This window comes from Pteropus medius, unplaced genomic scaffold (assembly GCF_902729225.1).
Source record: "Pteropus medius unplaced genomic scaffold, Ma_sr-lr_union100, whole genome shotgun sequence".
Classification (NCBI taxonomy): domain Eukaryota; kingdom Metazoa; phylum Chordata; class Mammalia; order Chiroptera; family Pteropodidae; genus Pteropus; species Pteropus medius.
Window position 1 is genome coordinate 10456626 of NW_024351730.1, and position 22949 is coordinate 10479574.

The following is a 22949-nucleotide window of genomic DNA, read 5'->3' on the forward strand; positions in this document are numbered from 1 at the left end:
TCCATTCTTAGTAAGCCTGTGACTCTCATTCCACCCCCCATTCTAAGTAGGCAATCTTACCTCCAGTTTCTCTAAGAGAATGGAAACTATCAGGGAGGAATTCCATTAGTTTCCAAATCTTAAACTTGTCCATCTTTATCTTCTCTCCTGTTAAAATGGAGGTTTGTCCCTATACGAAAGGCTACAGCCTCCATCTATCCTCTGGTGCTATCTTCTCTAACTTTATAAACCTTACGTATTTAGTCTTTGTACTGTTCTTTTTGTTTTTGTTTTTTTTTTTTTCAATTGGTATTCAAACAGGCTTACCTCATCCATTCTAAAACAAAAACTCTCTAGCCACTCTTTCCTCTTGATAGCTTTAACATATTGAAAAGTTATCCACACTTGCTGTTCCTGCTTGATCACTCACTAACTACCTTTTAGTTTCTCAATCCACTCCAGCTGGCTTCTGTCTCCATCTCACCAACACAACCGCTTTTGTTAAGGTCATCACTCAATACCGTTATGCTAAATGCAGTGGACACTTTTCATTCATTAATTCATTTGCCTTCTTAGCAATGAACACAGTTGCCCGTTTCTTCTCACTCACCTAGCTGCTTTTTACCTCTCTGGTCACCTCTTCTCAGGATGAATTTGCCTATTCAGCCTTCAGATTGCATTGCACACTGTTCTTCCGTAGCTTTTATCCTACTATAATTAGAATAACTGTTTGGCCTTGGCTATATTGTTCATACTTGTATCCTTAACTAGTGCTAGGTATGTAGTAAATACTCAGTAAGTGTCGAATGAATGAAAAGAGAGATGAGAGTGAATCATTGTGTCTTGAAAATCATTTCATATCTCAGAGTTCTAATGAGTATCAGTTAAGTCAGATTGAAATATATGAAATTACCAGTATTAGGTTATTTTTGAGTCATGAAATGGTAATTTTTATGGTAAAAGTTAATTGTGCTTATTTAGAGAACGATGAGTTGTTTTGATCTCTTTTATGTATATACTGTATTAAATTCAAGCTTAATGTTAAAATTGCATATATTATAGTTAATTGAAGATAGATTTTTCTTTTATTGCATTTTCAAGTCACCAGAAAGTACCATGTGGTAATTTATTGCTTTATATTATGTAGTACTAAATAGTACTAAATAGTACCCATTCTTGTGAATAAGACAAAAGCAGCAAGACTGACTTATTGGACTTTATTTAAACTTTTGATTTAATTTTCACTTCGTTATTTTTCTCCTTTCTTCTCAACATTTACCTCTTTGATATCTAGCAGTTGTGGGCAGAATACCAAACAGTTAATGATTTTTAGTAGCTTACATTCTAAAAGTTATTGGTATAATTTATTTGGCTAATTATACATTTTAAATGCAACACTGTTTTAAGATATAATTACTTTAATTTGCAGAAAGAGAACTTACTTTGGAAGTTGAGAGGATGAGGCTAGAACATGGAATAAAACGTCGAGACAAGTCACCTTCTCGTTTAGATACATTTCTGAAAGGTATAGAAGAAGAACGAGATTTTTATAAGAAAGAGCTAGAAAGACTTCAACATATAATACAGCGAAGATCTTGCTCTACAAATTATTCTGCACGTGAAAAAATTCCAATATTTAAAACACTAGAAAAGGTAACATCTCTTTATAAGAGTAATTGATAAGGCAAGAGAGTATCTTTCTGAACTAACTTTTCTGATTTAATACTGTATTAAATGTGACTTTGTTCATACTTGCTTTCAGAAAGTCTTTCTTAGTTTTGGTTTTCATTTTATTTTCTGACCGACACTATAGGGACACTGCATTAATTAGGAGAACTACTTAAGAACAAAGCATAACAAAACTACTTAAGAATAAAGCATACTGGAAATTAAGGAAAAATCAAACAGCTCATTAGGTATATGGAAGGAATGCAGGAGTTTCCAGAGTGTGGATTTCTAGAAAGCGGAACTAGGAATTCATGCTACTGGACGTTTCCTCTCTTTCTAGCCTTTACTTTTGGTATCAGCTGCATTTCCTCTCTCGAAGCAGAGTGGATTTTCCACATGGCAGGCAAGATGGCTTTATGCTATTCATAGCCTTAGACTGGACAGAAAGGTGGGTCACATTGTGCAGAACATGATTCTTCCATCTTAGCCATACAACAGGGAGGAAGTAGAAAGTGGAAGTAGGTTTGAGCAGATCATCCCGTTTGTACCGTACAACCACATTTACAAATTGGTAGTCTAAAGATATATAGTAGGTACAGTTAACTATGATTCATGAGAGATTAAAATTGTGTGTCTGTGTCAGTTCCTAATTATTTTCAATGTTTTATGAGTATCATTTGAGTTCTTTAGAGTTTTTTTAAGCTTTGGAGTTATAGGAGTCCTGTAGGTTTATATGACTCTAACATTATCTACACACCAGAGGAAATTAGGGGAAGTTGGGAGTACCCTCATTAAAACTCAAAACTTTTTATTTCAGACTTGGCTAAATTTGCCAGTTGTATCATCTTTTTCCTGAAAATACCTTGTCAACTGTCAAATGGTTTTGAGTTGTTTTCTGGTTAGAGTTTGTTTTTTAACCTCATTGGCTAATGGCTGAATTTGTTTACAGGTGTCAGTATAAACACTATAATATGTTCTCTATTATAAACAATGAATTGGTGGGAAAATACAGTGTAAATTAATTTATGTGTCACTAAGTTGTTTTTTTAAATTCCATATACACTTAGGACTCAGGAAAAATAAATCACCAAATTGGCCACCTTCATCATGTAGGAGAATCTTGCACAAAATTATTGTTTAGTTTAATCAAGTATTTATTAAATAGAACTGAGTAGATAAATATCTCAAAGCGTTTAACCTAAATATTTAATTCAGTTGCTTGGTATGGATTTAGTCAAAAGACAAATAAGAAATTCTGGTAAGGTACTAGTAAAATTAGGAGAGACTTTTTCCCCTTTAACTTATTTACTTTCTTGAAATGTTCTGATGTTACGTGACATAGATATTTTATCTTCCAACGTTTAGAGGTTAGGGTGTTCAGAGCATTTTAGAGTCCCAGTAATAAATTGCAGCCATGGTAGGAAAGAGTGAGTCTGTACATGAACGAAATGGGTGGAATGTTCAGTCATGAGTGCTGGGAACTAGAGAGTGCATCCCCACCTAAAATTGAGTATTTTAAACGTGTTTGGAAACACTTGGTTCGCAAACAGCAAAGACCACTTCAAAGCTGGATTTAGTACAAGCTGTGAGTTTTCAACTCCTGCTTTATGGTAAACTCTTAGCACAGTTTCTTGGGATTGCAACTCAGAAAAAAATTTTTAACATTTTTAATATCAGTGATCTTTATCAGCAATACACCCATTGCTCTGTTGTCTGGAAAGGGCACGGTCCCCTTTCACCTTGTACTCACCATCGTTCCAACTGTGCGTTTTCAGTATAGTGCAGTGGAAAGTGCTTTTGGAGTTGGAGACCTGATCAAAGTTCTCACATCACAGACTGGCTTTATGACCTTGGAATCCCAGTTTCTTCATTTGCAAAGTGAGGAAAGTAACTACCTCTTAAGAAGATTATATGAGCTAACTTGCATAAGGGTCCAGTGTAACATCTAGTTCCTAGTAAATGTTTCATTTCCTTATTATTTGCTGGTTCCAAGCTCATCAGGTCTAGGTCAAAAGTCAAGTTCAATTCAACAGATATATACTGAAAACTTGCTCTGAATGAGGTCCCGGGGATAAGAGAAAAAAGACATAGTTCTTATCCTCATAACCTTCAGCATTGTCTGTGTGTGACCTTGTGTTTGTGTATACGTGTGTGTGTGTGTGTGTTTTGAGAACAATGAAGGGGTAAAAGGGAGTTATTAACAATTATGTTTCAACACAAATATAAATATATACAAGATACATTTTAAAAAGAGCTAGAGTTCCTGCTTAAGAAGGCCATTCAATAAATATTAGGGAATTCATTTTACGAGCTATGATGCTAGGCACTGAAGATGTGAATAATACCAGATAACCTACTATATTCCTCATAAAGCTCATATTTTGGTGGTAAAGACATATATTAAACACATAATCATATAAATGACTGTCATCTCATTTATAATAACTGTTAATGAAAAAAGAATATAGGAAAGATTCAGAATGCTATGGGAGTATATAGAGGGAGATCTCAATTAGATTGGAGAATCTGGAAGGACTCCTTAGAAAAAGTGACATTTAAGCTGAGACCTAAATAATAATGAAAATACACTGTTAAATCCTTATTCAGCGAGCTCTCCTTTCTTGAAGTGCACCAGACCACTTCCTTTCCGTAAGATATTTAGGTGTGGTTAGGTTACAGATTTTCTTTTATAGTTATTTAAGCCTTGATTAAGAACTCAAACTGTAATCTGCTTTTGTCCTAGAAGATATCTTATCCTTTAAGGTATCCAGATACGTAATCTCATCCATATGCCTTGATTTTGCTTATTTAACCAAGAAGATAACATATTTCCAAATGGTAGGTGAAGAGTTCCTCACAGATATTATCACTTACCAAGTCTACATTGGACATGGTATGTGCACAGTAGATATTGAATAACATATGTCAGGATGCTTTCCAGTGTATCAAATTAACAGATTATCTCTACCTAGGGCTTTTGAATTTAGTACTTTAACATTAAGAAACCATAGATCCCAAATCTACATTTACCATCTTTATTTTCCACAGTAGCTGTGAAGATAGTGCATCTTTTCATTATGCTAGAATAATAGGTAGAATCTTGTTTTAGAAATGTCAGAAGTAGCTTAATGTACACTGCCTGGTAGAAATATTTACATTTATCTGATTGCAAAAATAGACCTCACATTAGTTTGAAGCTAGGAGAGTTGGAGATTGGTGCACCTGGAACATTGATCTTAGATTCAGTCACAGGAAACACTGAGGAGTATGCTAGGCTGCTATAGTTACTTGCACTGGGTGAGCAGGCACATAGTACCTCCTAGTCTTTTTCCTGGAGAGGGTTATAAACTAGCGGTTCCCAGCAATTAGCATGCACCAGAATCCCCTGGACCGCTTGATAAACTACAGTTACTGGGCCTTCTCCCCAGAGTTTCTGATTAAGTAGGTCTGGGGTGGGCGCCAAAACTTGCATGTCTTAACCGTTTTCTAGAGGCTGCTGATGCTTCTGGTCTGCAGATTATACTTTAGTTATCACCAGTGTAAATAACTCCGGGACAATGACACTTGAAGCATCTGATGGAATCTGATCAAATAATATCACTGGCAGCAGGGTCCCTTTCTCGGAACTTGAAGGCCAGGAAATTTGCTCCAGTACTGCCAACTCTGTTGTTTCCTGCTCTCATTATTGATTAAAAATTGTGTTCCTTAACTACAATAAAGGAACTTGTGTCCTTTTTGTCTGTTAGTATCTTGTAGTCAGCCTCACCAGCATCCTTGTGACAACCTTGTGGTGATAATTATAACAAATGATAACTTCTGTTTTTAAATTATGTTTCAGGGTGATTACAATTCAGAAATTCATCTGATCACAAGAGAAAGAGATGAACTTCAGCATATGCTGGAAAAGTTTGAAAAATATATGGAGGATATACAGTCCAATGTTAAATTATTGACAGCAGAAAGAGATAAACTAAGTGTCTTATATAATGAAGTAAGAAATTGATTATAATTAAGCTAACAGATTATATAGAATCAGTTAACTATAATGGAGCCAGTATATAACCTTTAAATTACTGTAATATATGGACGTTGTATTCATTCATGGTTAGAATTATAAGTAGTAGTTTCTTCTATCATCTTGTTCCCAAAGCAGAGATTTATATTATTTCTCCATGTTTATTCTTTTCTCTTCTGTGTGTCAGGTCAGTTAAAGATAATCTAAAACTACCTGGAACAGGTCTTCGACTGACTCTAAGCCACGTTAATTCTTGGGATTCAGATGTGTTAGGATATCTCTATCAAACAGTGGGTAGCACCCACTATTTGAGGGGGGTTGGTATATTGGGTGTTAAGGACTTAGTCCCTAGTGAGAAAACTCTAGGGAAGAGAGACTGCGGCTTGGCCCAGTCAGAAGCCAAGGTGAATCTGAGCAAAGCATGGTATCTATCACATAATTTGTTCTTATGCCAATCTCCCATGAAATCCTGCTACTTCAAGAGGGTAAGAAGGACATGCAAGTTAAAAGGTCAAGTTGAAAAAGCTATTTTCACTTTTGGAACTTTTTTGGGATTCTGATCCACTTCTGGGCTTTCCTCACTCTTAGCTTAGATATCAGCTTTCTTGGGTCTGCTTAGTTAACTACTAGTTGTCCATCTACTATCTGGTTTCCAAAATTTTGTGCCTAGCACTTCCCACAATCTCCTTTTCTTTTTGTTTTTCCTCTTCTTCCCCTTCCCCTCCTCCCCCTCCTCAGAATGTGGAAAGAGAACAAAGGTAAAATGTGTTTAGCTTGCCTCTTTTTTTTAACCGAGAGAATATGCAAAGTGTTTTTTATTTATATCTTTTAATTCTTTAAGGCTCTGGTAGAATTATCTTCACTAAGACAAGAATCCACCCAAAGCACAGTCTCCCATAATATTGTTAGTCTTATGGAAAAAGAAAAGGAACTTGTATTATCTGACTTAAGAAGGATTATGGCAGAAAAGGAAGCTTTAAAAGACAAGTTAAAAGTAAGTAATAAGGTTGCCTTATTTTTGAAAGGTATTTTATTGAGAAAAAGGGAGATCTTGATACATGTTTTCCTGTGAAGTGACTATTTAGAATGTACAACTAGATCAGGGGTTGGCAAACAGAGGCACATGAGCCAAATGCAGACCACCGTGTTTTTTGTATGGCCTATGGACTAAGAATGGTGTTTACATTTCTAAATCATTGAGAAAATATCAGAATATTTCATGACAAATGGAAGTTTTAAAATTTAAATTTCATTGTTGGTAAATGTTATTGGAACCGTGCTCATTCATTTACATATTCTGTGTGGCTTCTTTGTGCTACAGTGGCAGAGTTGGGTAATGACAACAACTTATCTCTTGCCATTCTGATTGCCTGTCCTTGGCTTTCCCATCCTCTAGATAGGGCATTTGATTCTTTTCTTTATTCACTTTGTTTATTCCTTTGTTTATTCTATTTAATATACTTCTCATCTCAGATAATGTGTTTTTCATTTCAGACTGGTTCCATTTTATAATTTCCATTTCCATTTTTATGTTTTTTATCTCTTTGTTGAAGTTCTCACTGAATTTATCTACACTTCCCAAAAGTTCATTGAGCATCTTTATAGCCAGTGTTTTGAACTCTGCATCTGTTAGATTACTTGACTCCATTGTATCTGGATCTCTCTTCTCTTCTCTCATATGGTTTCTGCTTCTTTGTCTTCCCATTTTGGCTGCCTTTCTGTGTCTTTTTCTATGTACTAAGAAAGTCCTAAGTCTCCTGGTCTTATTAGTGTGTATTTGTGAAGTAGGTGTCCAGTGGCACAGTGCTAAGAGGGGTTCAGCTGCAAGCCAAATTTAGCCCAAGCCTCTGCCCCTCTGGGGCCACCTGTTAAGATTCAGCAAGCAATCCACAGATGCTGTGCTTATAGTCACCTCAGAAGGCCACACCAGAAACCGAGGCCAGCTGCCTCCAGTGTGAGTCTAGGTGCTGCTCAGCAAGGAGCACCTGACTCACTGAGGACACAACTGGATGTGGCTTGGGTGGGGCCCTGAGTTAGGGAAGGCGGGGTGTCAGGGAACCCTCTGGGCAGAGCGACATCTGTTATCCAGTTTGATGACATCACAGATATGGCTGCTCTGTGTCTGCGCACTGGGAGCAGGGAGGGCTGAACAGGAAACAATGGATATTGCTGGCACTTCTGTAAAGAGCGAGCCTTGCCTCAGTCCTCACTCCGACAGTGTCTCCTTGTAAGTCCCTGGTGTCCCCTGCATGCAGCCAGATAGGCACTGGTGCTCAGAGTGAGCAGGTCCGCACCTGTGAAAATCCACTCGCAGACACGGCCTCTTTAGAGGCATCTGCCGCAGCCTCCGTCTCACTTAGCTGCTTGAGACCAGGCAGCCCTGCATCCTCACCACTTCCTACCTTCTGCCGTTGCAGGGTGATTTCTTGGATTTCTCCCTAGTTGTATGACTTGTTCATCTAGATCCCAGGCTATTTTTCCTTGCTGCTTCTCCTTGTTTCCATCACAACTTTGATTTGGTCGCCAAAGGGATGAACAGAGCTTCTATCATCTATGCCATTTTTTTCGGTCCTCTAGTGGCAGTATTTTATATTTCCTTTTTTAATCTCAAAAAAAGAGTACATTATTATACATAAAGCAAGTACTCAGTACAGAATAAGAACTCAATATTAACTGTTCTTGTTACTATTATAGAGTACATAGTTTACTTCCAAAAATATGTTACTGACTTAATGTTTAGAAATTAGTAGCTAAAATTAAGAATAAGAACATTTAAGCATTAATTATCAGGTAGTCTTTATGCCATAAATTTTCAGTTCACGTTTTACACCAACAGAATACTTTCAATCAGGTAATTTTGGAATGCTGCCCTCTAGAGGCACATTTTTTAATAAAAATAAATGTTAAAATGACCAGACAGATAACTTATGTGCAGTATGGCAGTTTTTAGTACAAGCTACTGACTTTCTGTATCCTTTTCTATATCTTTTGAAATGACCAGGGAATGTAAAAATAGGATTGCAAAATGCAGTAGTATTGAAAACTCAGAAAAAGTGGTATTCATATTAGCAGAATCTTTGTGCCTAGTATGAGGCAGGATTTATGAGTTTACAACAGGTCTTTTACTTAACTGAATCATCTCATGTCTTAAATCTCCTCTAATACTTTCTTATTATGCCACTGTCCACTCAGTTGTCGAATCCAGGAATCATTACTGACACCTTTCTCCATGAAAGCTCATTTCTCTCAATCACCAAGTCCTATCAGTGCTACCTCTTAAATAATATTTAATGTTTATTAAGCTCTTTCCATGTGGGAGGCTTTGTAGCAAGTGCTTTTTACATGGGCTATCTCAGTAAATCTTCACAATTGCCTTTTCAGATAAGTGATGCTTACAGATGTGGTTTCTGAGTTTAAATTATTTGCCCAAGATGACCTACTTATGAAGCCACAAGGGGTCTGGCTCCTGAGGTCACATTAGTTTCTTTTGAATATGTCTAGTTCTTTCCATTTTCTTGCTACCATCCTGTTCTGGCCATTATTGTTTCTCAAATGCATTGGGGTATTAGCAGCCTCTCAAAACTATATTTCACACTGAAGTCAGAGTCATCTTTCCAATCCAATATATCTAATCATGTAACTTCCTATTTAAAATCCATTAACTGTTTCCAAGAATTTCAATGATTGGCCCTTGCCTACTTCTAGGTCTAGCTTCTTTTCCCCAAACAGATCTCCCTCTTTCCCCAACCCTCATTTTCTCAGCTCCAGGCTTAATGAACTTTTCCTTAACCCAGCTTTCTACGTAGGCTATTGGAAAATTCTTCACCCCTTTCAGTTCTCACACCTGGTTAATTTCTATTCATCCTTTAGAGCCAGGTTAAAAATCATTTGCCCACATGGGAAATGGACTCTAGACTCTAGATTCCCTTGCAGTATGTTGCCATAAAGTTCCTTTTTTCATGGATTTTATTTTAGAATCTTTTTAAGGTTTGTCTTTTCTACTAGGCTGTAGTATCTATGACATCAGAGACTATCCATTTTACTGTATTCCTCACATCTTGCTTGGTGCTTGGTATGTAGTACATACCCATAATTTGAGTGATTTAATAAATGAAAAAAATACATACAACACAGCAACCCTTTCAACCAAATGTGTAATCCAAACTTCAGTTGCTTTATTTATTTTTAATGAATGAAGTAGATGAAAGTTTGAATCTACTAGATTCACTAGAAAAATTCTCAGAGAACACCAACTTAATGTCACTTGTCCTAGACTTAGCATCAGCAAGAGTTGAATAAGGTAATAGCAATTGTGTTTACGTTATTGACCAGCCCATTCTTGAAAGTGATATTTTGCATATCCCTATAATATTCTGTTCCCTGTGTCTTTCTCTTCTCATCTTTTCTTCCTTTACACTCTGTGCCTCTTTTATCTCTGGAAAAGGCATACTCCCAAGCTTATTTAAGCAGCTGGTTTTTTCCCTTTATGGTTGTGTTAATGGATTGATCTGTGTATATCTTTATAAACGAATCTATACCATTCGGTGTCTTCTGTTATAATCACACACGGAGGTAGAGTGTAAAAGGTGAGACCCTCTTGTGCTTTGTTTTTCAACTAAAAACATCGTTTTTATAAAATGTCTGATTTTCTTTCTAAAATATTCTGTTATAAAACAATAAGTGGAATAAATAGTACTGTAGGCTTGCATTGCTTTGGTAAATTGGTTTTATTATCTGATGTAAATGGACATATTCTATAAAATTTGCTTTCAGAATCTCCAGGAAATGAGTCTTCTTGGAAAATCGGAATTAGAGAAAACTATTGAACATTTGACATGTATTAATCACCAGGTAATTTATCAAACTGGATTTGGGATATATTGTGTTGTATGAATGTCTATTTCAATTATAGTTTTAATATACTATATGTTTTTAAAATTACAAAGTAGTATGCTAGAGAGGCTGTATAATAGTGATAGGAGTGTGTACTCTGAAGGCTGACTCCTTGGGCTCAAAACCATCTCTTTTGCCTATTTCCTGTACTTAAACTTTCCGCCCCTTAATTTCTTTATTTGTAAAACGAGAATGTACTTAACTTTGTGAAGATTAAATGAGTTAATTATATCAGGAACTTAGAAGAATCACTGGCATGTTGTAAGTACTCAGCAGGTATTAGCATGTTGATTGTTGTTTAGCTCTTGTTAAAAAATAATATGACTCAGACATAGAGTGAAAAGTAAAATTCACTTTCATTCTTTATTGCTTTCTCTAGAAATAGAATTTTTAAAAAATTGGTAGGAGTTCTTGCAGTCTTTTTTCTCTCTGTGTTTCATTTTGCCTAGTTTACTATGTCTCCACCATTTTTATTTCTCTTAAGTCCCTCTCACTCCAGCTTGCCCTGAGGCTGAAAGTTAGAATTAATGAACTGGAAAATATATCTAAAATATTAAAAGTCATTGGAAAGAGAATGGGACATAGAAAATATAAATAAGTTAAAGTCTTAGAGAATAAAGTGAGAAAGTCTAACATATATTTAGTCAGAATTCTGGGAGAATATAATAGAATGTGGGGGAGGCAGTAGTTGAAGAAATAATAACTGATAATTTTCTAAGTATTATGAAAATAGGAATCCTCTGAATCAGAACGTGCAGTAAATTCTGGTAGCATGACAAATCTTAAGATAAATAAATAGAAAACTTATACCATTTTAATAGTGACAAATAATACAAGATACCTATGTATAAATTTTCAGGGTCTTTATGGAAAACATTATGAAACATTATTGAAAGACATCAAAGAAGACAAATAAGTGGAGAGATATATCAGACTTATAAAAAAAGTGACATATCAGGTTTATAAAAATGTAAATTCTCCCCAATGTAATCTATAGAGTTGATGTAGTTCTATCTGAAACCCCAAGAACGTGTGTGTGTGGGGTGTGTGTGTGAGAGAGAGAGAGAGAAAATTCACAGATTTTTAATTTTTCATAGAAGCAGAGAGCCAAGAATCACAAAGAATTTTTAAAGAACATGGTGTGGAAATTGTCCTATCAGATAAGAAGGCTTTGGAGCTAGTGCAGTGCACAGGGATTAAGGGAGAATGATAAGACCCAGTAGAGAAAGTGAACCCATAAATCCACAAGTATATGGAAACTTGATATATGAAGGACTCACTCAGATCATTAGGGAAAGGATGGATTATTCAGTAATTGTTTCTGGGACAATTGACTATTCATATATATGTATATAAAAAAATCATTGGATCTTATCCCAAATTTACCATACCCCCAAATCGGTTCAAGATTACTTGCAACCTTGAATATTTAAGAAATTGCTACAATTTTTAAAAGGAAATCTTTTGACCTTAGAGAAATAATAATAGCATCATATCTCTAGCATTTACTATGGCACTTTTCTTAACATTTTACATATGTTATGTTAATTCTTACAACCATACGAAGTAAATGCTTATATCCTCATTTCACAGATAATGAAACTGAGGCAGAAGGGATGGATACTAGCCCAAGATCACAGAGCTAGGCGATGTCTGGTTCTAGAGTGTGTGCTCCTAAGCAAGACACAATTAAGTTTATTCCATTAAAGAAAACAGATATTAAATGAGACCACTTTCACAAAGACATCTTTGTTTATCAAATAGCCATGAATTGAAAAGACAAGCCACTAATTGAGAGAACAACTTGCTACACAGAAGATGTGAGTTGACACTTCATGGCAGAAAAAATTACAAATAGTTAATAAACATAAAAAGAAGTTCTGCCTTAATAAGAGGGAAGTACAAATTAAAACTGCAGTGAAATCATTTCACATCTATGAGGTCATCATAAATTAACAAGTTATAACAAGTATTATTAGCGAGTGTATATAGCTTCTGGAAGTGCAAATGGCTACCTCTTTGGAGAATAATTTGGCATTGTCTAGCAGGGCATGCCCTGTGAGTCAGCACATCCACTTCTAGATGCAGACCCTGGGTGGAGGTCAGCAAACTATGGCCCCCAGACCAGATCTAGCTTCCAGTCTATTTTTATAATAAAGTTTTCAGTGGAACACAGCCATGCTCATGGTTTACATATTACCTGTGGCTGTTTTATGTTACAGTGGTATAGTAGCAACAGACGATAGGGCTCACAAAGCCTAAGATACTCTCTGGCAGAAAATGAAAAACAATATAGATGCCAGTTGTGAGGAAAATAGATAAATGGTGGCAATTCATACAGTGGAGTGTTTAGAGCAGTGAAAATGAATGAACAAGAGCTACACACATCAATATGCATGAATCTTACACATAATATTGAAGAAAATATGCAGTATGATTCCACTTATGTAGCATTTAAAAACATACAGACCTAAATTATATTGTTTACAGATTCACACAGATGGGGTACACTAAGGAAAAGCAAGAAATGAAAAATACCAGACTCAGGATGGTGGGTGGGGGTTGGGGAATGTGATTGGAGACTGTTCACAAGGGATTTTAAAGGTTCAGGTAACATTTTTTAAGCCATACGATGGATACACAAATGTTCATTTTTTATTCTTTACACCGTATGTGTACTCTTATTTGTGCAAGATACACCAAGAAATTCTGAAAGGTTTGTAAGGGGAAAAAAGTTTTCTTGTCCATCACCCTATTCTGAAAACTACCACCCACAATACTTTTAACTTTCTCCTGGTGTTTATCTCTGTTTTTAAATAATGCGCTTGTGCTACATAGTCTTACTTTATTGATTTAAGATTATTTAGTGAATTTCCATGATGGTAGACGATAGCTCTACTTATCTGAGAATGTCTTTCATACTTTTAACTTTTTTTGTTACTCTATCTCCTAACCTTTCTATTGAGTTTAAAAAATTTAGCTATATTTTTTAAATTTCCAAAATGACTTTAGAAAGAGGTGAGAGATTTCTGGAGTGTGGGGGCCCCAGTATATAGACCTTCAGCCAGTCTTCTTGTTCAGTTTTGCTCCTGATCACAGCCTACCACTCGGTGCTACCACATGTTGAGCTTCTTCGGGGTAAATCATCTGGCTGCACATTGGTATTTCCTCTTGTGGTCCCTTTAGATCAGTGGTGCTCAACTCAGGTCAGTTCTGCCTCCTAGGAGATAATTTGGCAATATCTGGAGAATTTTTGGTTGTCACAACTAGGGGAGAAGGTGCATCTTGTATCTAGTAGGTAGAGACCAAAGATGGTACTAAACATCCTACAAATGCACAGGATAGCTCCCCTCCCCTCAACAAAGAATTATCTGGCCCCAAATGTTAGTAGTTCCTAGGTTCAGAAACTGCTTTAGATTATATCTTTCTTTGATTTTGGTCTTTATTCAGTCTATTCTTTTTGTCTTCCACAAGATATTGAAGACATTTCTCCATTCTTGTTTTCTTTTTTTTCCCTCTACGTCCTTAAGAATGTATAAATATTTATTTATTTATTTATTTTTACTTTCATTTTAACACTGTTTCCAGAGGAAAGAGAGTGTGGTCAGTTCAACAAAATGTGTGTGGTCAGTTTCAGTTTTAAGTGGAAGACTTATATTTATCACTAATATTTCTTGGTTTAGAATTTAAATATCAATTATTATTCCATCTAGAATTTATTTTATATGTAAAATAAAATAGAAATCTGTCTAATATTTTTCTTCAATAAGTGGCTGTCCCAACTCTATTTTTAAAGAGTTTATTCTCTTTCCACTTCCTTAAAATGCTACCTTTTCTAAATTTACCTTTGTGTACATGTATTTGCTTGTCCATTTCTATGTGAAATCCACACTCTTTTTAATTACAGTAGCTTTCTAATTTATTTTGGAATCTTATAAGACAAATCTACTTGCATTTTTCCCCCACCCCCAATTTTCCTATTTTTTCCATACATTTTTTTCCTTAATTTTAGAATGAAATCTAAGCCACTCCCCTTTATTTTAAAAAAAGTTATGTTAAGATTCTTATTGAAATTTCATTAAATTTAACAGTTATTTCAGGAAATTTTAATACATTTTCAATATTGTGTTTTCATTCAGAAACATGGTATGTCTTAACATTAAGTCAGGTTATGTTTTATCCCTTAAAATAAAATTTTACAGTTTCTTTATATGTCTTGCTCATTTGTGTTTGGGTTACAGTATTTTTTTTAACTAATAATTATTGGGGTGATATTGATTAATAAAATCAAATTAGTTTCAGGTGTGTGTTCACCGCCTAAATGGGTTACAGTATTTTCTGCTCTGATTTTTTTTTTTAATTCAGTCCTATCTACTTACTGTTCTTTAGCAATTCCTCAAAATTTTTCTCCGTTAATTGTTTCTCTTCCCATTTTCATTGTTATGGATATAGTCTTTTCTTCCTTTCCTGCTTTTTTTTTTTTGCATCTTTTCTTTCATTTCAGTAATATTGAAAAGAAGAGAGAAATGCGTATGCCCATTCTAATATATAAAACCTAACGTGTACACGTGACTTTAAAGTATTTTTAAATAAATTTATTTCCTTCATTTTCTTCAATAAATGTTATTAAAATGTGCTTAAGGAAAACTTAATGAAAACAAAACTGAGACATATACCTATTAATTTTTAAAATTTAAATTATAGCTTGAAGACGAAAACTGTGAATTAAAGTCTAAAATTTTAATAATGAAAGAAGCAATAGATTCACTAGAGAGCAAAGCAAAACTTCAAGCCCATAAACTTAACCATGTGGCTGGTGACTCCTCTCTTCAGAAAACAGAGATGAATTCACTTAGGTAAGTTTATGGAATTTTTTTGTTATTTCGCTCCTGGGAAAAAGTTTGTGGCTATGTAAGATTCATTATGGTGGCATTTTGGGACTAGGCTTTATGAGCAGTAGTTCCCAAAGTTGCCCTGGCCGCGGAATCACCTAGAGAGCTTTTGAAAAGTATGAATTTGGGGGCTGATCTCTGGAGGTTCTTATTCACTGTGTGAATCTGAGCAAGTTTTGAGTATCTGTATTTTTAAAGACTTCACAGATTGATATGATCACAGGCAAGTTTTTGTACTTACCTTTTTCAAAAATCCCTCTAACAAATACTTCACATTTGTGTTCCATAGTGCAAGATTGCTGAAAATTCCTAATTTTTTGCTACCTATGTCATTGTCCTTCTCTTTCTTCTTTCAAAGAAATATAAAATCAGAGTATTCATATACAGAGTCTAAAAAAAGTGATATGTCTGATTAATGATAAGAAGGTCAGTATGGAAAAATAGGCTGTATCTACAGGAGGAGTCAGATTTTGACGAACTTGGTATGATAACCAAGAGGGTCTGGATTTTACCTTAAAAACATAGAAAATAAATTTTTAACTATGGGTGTGACATGAACACCATGCCTTTTAAGATGTGAACTCTGGAGAGGAAAAGAAATGGTGTAGATGATAGAGGCTCTGTTCATCCCTTTGGCGAACAAATCAAAGTTGTGATGGAAACAAGGAGCAGCAGCAAGGAAAAATCGCCTGGGATCTAGATAAACAAGTCATACAACTAGGGAGAAATCCAAGAAATCACCCTGCAATGGCAGAAGGTAGGACGGGGCGAGGACGTGGGGCGGCCCAGGATAGAGCAGCTGAGTGGGACAGAGGCTGCGGCTGCGGCAGTAGCGGCAGCAGCAAGCAGCAGCAGCAGAAGCCTCTTAAAGGGGATGCCTCCGCAAGTGGATTTTCACAGTGACGGACCTGCTTGCTCTGCAGCACTGTTTTGGCTGCGCTCAGGGGGCACCAGGGACTTACAAGGAGACACTGTCGGAGTGAGGACCGAGGCAAGACTCGCTCTGTACAGAAGTGCCAGCAGTATCCATTGTTTCCTGTTCAGCCCTCCCTGCTCCCAGTGCGCAGACACAGAGCAGCCATATCTGTGATGTCATCAAACTGGATAACAGATGTCGCTCTGCCCAGAGGGTTCCCTGACACCCCGCCTTCCCTAACTCAGGGCCCCACCCAAGCCACATCCAGTTGTGTCCTCAGTGAGTCAGGTGCTCCTTGCTGAGCAGCGCCTAGACTCACACTGGAGGCAGCTGGCCTCGGTTTCTGGTGTGGCCTTTTGAGGCAACTATAAGCACAGCATCTGTGGATTGCTTGCTGAATCTTAACAGGTGGCCCCAGAGGGGCAGAGGCTTGGGCTAAATTTGGCCTGCAGCTGAACCCCTCTTAGCACTGTGCCACTGGACACCTACTTTACAAATCCACACTAATAAGACCGAGAGACTTAGGAGGTTTCTTAGTACATAGAAACAGACACGGAAAGGCAGCCAAAATGGGAAGACAAAGAAGCAGAAACCATATGAGAGAAGAGAACAGAGATTCAGATATAATGGAGTCAAGTAATCTAACAGATGCAGAGTTCAAAACACTGGCTATAAAGATGCTCAATGAACTTTTGGGAAGTATAGATAAATTCAGTGAGAACTTCAACAAAGAGATAAAAAACATAAAAATGGAAATGGAAATTATAAAATGGAACCAGTCTGAAATGAAAAACACATTATCTGAGATGAGAAGTATATTAAATAGAATAAACAAAGGAATAAACAAAGTGAATAAAGAAAAGAATCAAATGCCTTATCTATAGGATGGGAAAGCCAAGGACACGCAATCAGAATGGCAAGAGATAAGATACTAAGACTATGAAAATAATTTAAGGAGTATATGAGACACCATTAAAAGTCCAAATATCTGTCTGATCGGCGTAACTGAAGAAAATCAAGATGTCGAATATCTATTTGAAGTAATAATGATGGACGACTTCCCTAACCTAGTGAAGGAAATGGACATAAAACCCCAGGAAGCTCAGAGAATTCCAAAATTCAGGGATCCAAAGAGGCCCACACCAAGACACATCATAATTAAAATGCCAGAGATTAAATACAAAGAAAGAATATTAAAAGCTGCAAGAGAAAAACAGATAATTACTCATAAGGGAACACCCATAAGACTGGCAGCTGATTTCTCAAAACAAACTATGCAGGACAGAAGGGCTTGACACAAAATATTCAACAGGATGAAGATCCAGGATCTACAACCAAGGATACTTTATCCAGCAAAGCTATCATTTAGAGTTGAAGGACAGATAAAGAGCTTACCAGACAAAAATAAGCTAAAGGAATTTATCACCACCAAGCCAATATTACAAGAAATGTTGGAGGGACTTCCTTAACAAGAAAAATGTGTCAAAATCAAGACTAAAGAATGGTAACAACTACAGTCCTATCAATAAGTAACTTGAATGGAAAAGAAGTGCTCCAACCAAAAGATAGAGTGGCTGAAAGGATAAGAAAACAAGACCCCTACATATGAAAAGGAAGGGGATAGAAAAAGATGCTGCTTTGATGGACGTAGAAGGTGTTTAAGTCAGACAGACAAAGATAAACACTATATGATTTCACTTATATGTGAACTCTAAGGAATAAAAAGAATAATCAAAAACAGACTCACAAATATAGTGGACAATTTGGTGACAAACAGAGGGGAGGGGAGTTTGGGAGTCTGGGAGAATGGGGTAAAGGGTTAAAGAAGTACAAATTAGTAGCTGATGGATGGTCACGGGGAATGGGGAACACGGCATAGGGAATGAAGTTAGCATTAATAATACATTGGCTAGGTGGAGGGCGGGAGGGTGGGAGCAATTGGGGGATCATTTTATGAAATATATAGATTTCTAAACAATGTACCGTATATTTGAAACAAATTAAAATAAATATTTTTTTTAGAAAGCATTTAACTCTGGCAAAAATTGGGAAGATGGGTTTAGAGTTAAGAAACTGGTGGCAAACAGTAGGGGCCGTGTGTCTTGACTGAAACAGTGGCAGTGAACTTGGAAGACAAGGCCAGATTTAAGAAAGATTTCTTTCATAAAATCAGAAGAACTTGAATGACTTACATGGGGATGAGAAAAAGATGCAGTAATGCATAATGTTTGCCTTAGGAGATTGGGTCGTTGGTTAGCCATTGGTCAATTTAGAATACAGAAGACTGAAGGAAACACTCTGAAGAATTCACTCTGAAGAATCAGAAGAAATATTTCTCTCTAAATTAGGTTTCCAGTAAGAATTGGGAAAAGATTTTCAGATGTCAATATGACATTGCATATTTGAAACTAAATCAGTCATGAAGTAGTAACAACTTGAGATGAGAAAGGATTGTGGTAATAATGATGATTAGAAAAAAGATTGATAAATTAAAACTGAAAGTATTAGTGAACAGAATAGATATATCAGAAAACCTATTTGGTGATACAGAAAGCAACCTCAAGAAATTCACCTAGAAATCAGAACTCAGAAGGATAAAAAGAAATGATAGAAAAAAGATACTAGGTCTAATATGTAAACGCTGAAAATTGCAAAAATACATAGTAAAATAACAGAATTGAAAATCAAAGGAATAATTAGGAAAAGAAAGGCCTGAGACTGATTCATAAGGGGTTTCTGATTAACAAACAAAACTTAACTGAAATAAGACCAAGAGCTGGATGTGTCTATTTAAGGAATACTATATTAGCAACTCATTTAGGGCATCTTTAGTTTTTGCTCTTTTGCTGCTCTGACTACAAGTCTTGATAAGTTAGACTTTAGGAAAAATAAAGTAGAAGCCGCTTTTCCCTACCTTCTCTTCTTTTTTTCTTTCTTTCCTTTTGCAAGCACTACATACATCCTATGAAGGAGAGCTACTCTTCTGGTTCATGTCCATATTCAGCTTCAAAATACAGGTACCATGGTATATTTCTGTCATGCAGAATTATTAGTCTACCTTTTTCTCTTTTATGTCCAGCAGTTGACTGGACGTGGCATTTAATCCATTTTGGTTTTTCCTTCAGACTATTGCCACAACTCTCCTTTCCTTCCCTCACAGGAGATCCTTCACAGTCTTAGGCATTTAAGGCAGAGCTTTCAGAGCCCTCTCTTGGATACCTTGCGACAGCTCCTTTGGTGTTTTTGTTATATTAATACCCTTTTCTCTTGTGAGCTCAATCTGCTGCTTTCCTCACCTAGGTGTAATTTAGTTACTGTGTTTAGGAAGGGATTGTGGGGAGTTTTTTATATAACCTGGGAAATTTCATGATTTCATAACTTTGTTTTGCTTTTACAGAGAAATCTGACTTACCTTGTCTCTGAGACAAGTGTGTCAATCACATTCTTCATATAAGTATACATTGGTAGAACCATGAGTTCAAGCCAAATCCAAAGCTAAACTCCGAACAAATCGTAACACCAAGCACTCTGTGGAAGCAAAGCCACATCATTTAAACCTCATGCTACTTTCAATATGGTTAATAGAGATCTTGCTGCCCCTTTAATCACATCAAGTTCTCTTTCCCTTGAAGACGTGAAAACATGTAAGAAGCTGATAGATAGATGAATCATATATTCCTTTCCGTGTGCCTGGCGGACCCATCTTCTCTCTCCCTTCCTGAATTAGGCATTTTTCACCAGATTTCAGTGCCACTAAACAGTATTTTCAGGAATGGCTGTTTCTTTCTGTTTCTTTTCACCAAACAGACTGTATCAAACATAGTCTCTAATTGTCCAAATAGAGGATCTTTGGTTTGCTCTTTTGGTGAAGTACCAGAGTTCATAATACAAAATCCCACTTTTTAACCACCCATTAAACAAATGACTGTTGTCTCCCTTGAATTTTAGTGTTTAATGGGACCTGGCATTTAATTCCCCAAATCAAAACTTTATAGCCAAAATACTATAAAGCAACTTCACTCTACCCAAGATAAGATAGTCTTAGCTTCTAATAACATGCTAGCCATTCTCTACAGCAAGGATCCATACACTTTTTCTGTAAAAGGACAGAGTATTTTAGACTTTGCGGGCCTTCTGGTCTCTGTCTCGCCTCTTCAACCCTGCCTTTGTTGCACAAAAGCAACTATAGACAATATATAATGAAGGAGTATGGTTGTGGTCCAATACAATTTTATGGACACTGAAATTTGAACTTCATGTAATTTTTATGTCACAAAATATTAATCTTCTATTGAAATTTTTTTTCAGTCATTTAAACATGTAAAAACCATTCTTGGTTTTTAGATTTTACAAAAACAGGTAGCAGGCCATAGTTTGCCAAACTCTGCTTAAAGACAGTTTCCAGCCCAGTCAGACAACTGACTTTTCTCAAACAACCCCATAGTAAACAGTCTTAAACCTTAAATTTGCTAGCTCTGAGGCTCTAAACATTTAGATTCCTGCAGCTGAAAATAACTTCAGACCGTTTTCACTTCACTTTAGTGTTTAGTTGTGAACCTTCTGTGAACCTTCTTCAAAACTAGAGGGTTATATACTTATTCAGCATTAAACACATTAGCAGGTTTTCCCGGTCCATAAACTAGTTAGAGTTAATATAATGGCAATAGGTTATCAGTTGTTACAGTAGGATTTGGGTGTATTCAGAAAATCAAATATAACTTCTCCTTTGAGAAGTATTTATTTGTTAAAGGAATTGAAACCATTTTAGAAAAGGAAAAGAAGGTTCATATGTTCCTTAGGATGCCTAAGAACTGTCTTCTGGGCATGCCTAACATTTTTTCTCCCAAGATAGGAAGAGGAGCCAGGGCCCTAAGTGAGGACAGCTGAGCTCATGGGCTGGACTTGAAAGGGCCAAGAGAACTAGGGCCACCAGATAAAATTGTCATCCCTTTGCAGAAAGGTAAAAGAGAAGCCAGCCCTGATCCCCGGTCCCCACTCTGGCTCTCTAAGAGATGATATTTTATAGTAGCCTTTCTCAGATAGTAGTGGGCCATAGACTCTTGGAGACAGCTAAAATAAAACAATACCATATCTCTTTCCTCTATTATTCCATTAAAACTCCAAACCTACCCTTCTTAGATGGAACTTCAGCTCCATTTTAGAACTTGAACACTTTTTATGAATAAGGGACCCTTTAAGATGCTGTCTTTGTTTAAAATGTACTCCATTATGCAAATGAACAGGACAAATAGCGACTCATGGACATGGACAATGGACTGGTGGTTACCAGAGGGGAGGGGGGAAAATAAATAAAATGCTAAATAAACAAACAAACAAATAAATAAATAATAAATGAATAAATGAATAAATAAATAAATAGTTTAAAAATATACATATACTCTGTTATGAAGGGAAGTAATTACTTTTGCCCCCTAAAATAAAAGCATGCATACCACATAGGTAGTAGAGAGCTAGAACTTTGATTCTAAGTGAAGTTTTATTGCTTGACATTCTGGTGGGAAATCATCACTTTCTTTTGCTATGTTTATAGCACTTTCAAAGCTAAGAAATTGGTTCCTTTTTCCTAAGAACTTAGTTATCAGAAGGTCCTCAAAATTTCCTTTCCAAACACCATGATGAACAAATGATATGATGATAGTCATTCAACTATTCTTCCTTATGAACTTTATACCTCAATTCTTTCATTAAGAAAACCTTTATCTTAGCAGCAATACTCCTGTCAGAAAAGTTATATCCAAGATGTGTTGTAGAATCTCTGTTGTCCCCATCCCTGTCTACACTAGAATATGAAAAGGCAAAGCTATTTTTAGGACTCACCAAATACCTACTTTGTATGTATAATCAGTCAGCATGTTATTCTGCCTTCTTTATCAGCCCACTTTCATTAGGAATTAACCCTGCTTATGAATTTAGATGTAAAGAGATTGTTATGTTTATATTTAGGATTTCAAGTACTGTCAACTACTCATTGTCCTTCATTAGGAACTCCTTGGGCCATTCTGTTTTTGAAAGGACTCTGTATACCTTATCGGAAGATATTTTCCCTTCCACGTAGAGGATGTTGGTCTCCCTGTTGGTCTTCATAGAGTACAATGTGATACAGTAGAAAAACACTGATATCAGGTTAGATTAGCTTGGATTTATATCTTTTCTTTGCCTTAAAAGCTTTGTTACCTTGGACAAGTTATTGGTTATTTGTCTCTATAAAATTGGCATAATAGTTCTGATTATGGAACCACTCTAGGAATAAGATCTAATGTATATAAAGTACCAGTATAATGAATATTAGCTTTCTTCTTTCTCTGCTTCTCATAGTTATATCCCTTGGAGCAATTGCTATAGCTTTTAGGAACAGCTTAAAGACAGTGCAGTCACCTGGACCCAGATAATTTTATGAATTAAATTGCTTGAACATAAAGTCTTCCTGACTGGATTCTGTTTGTGCATTTCTAAAGAAGTCATTCTCAGCTTGACTTTCTTCTCTACCTCTGGTCACCATTCACTTACTGTTAAAGCAGTCAGGGTCATGTCCTTTGTCTTTCAGAATACTTCAGTATTGCCAGTA

At 36.1% G+C, this 22949-nt stretch overlaps 1 protein-coding gene across 2 annotated transcripts in view; it reads left to right on the plus strand.

Moving 5' to 3' along the window:
• The window catches only part of CEP135 (centrosomal protein 135), a 66089-nt gene that overhangs the window by 22604 nt on the left and 20536 nt on the right, over window positions 1-22949 (plus strand). For both annotated transcript variants that reach the window (XM_039845264.1, XM_039845265.1), the window contains 5 exons: window positions 1409-1632; window positions 5486-5638; window positions 6504-6656; window positions 10436-10513; window positions 15260-15411. In XM_039845264.1, the coding sequence (XP_039701198.1) occupies window positions 1409-1632; window positions 5486-5638; window positions 6504-6656; window positions 10436-10513; window positions 15260-15411 (760 nt within the window). The remainder of the gene's footprint in view (window positions 1-1408; window positions 1633-5485; window positions 5639-6503; window positions 6657-10435; window positions 10514-15259; window positions 15412-22949) is intronic.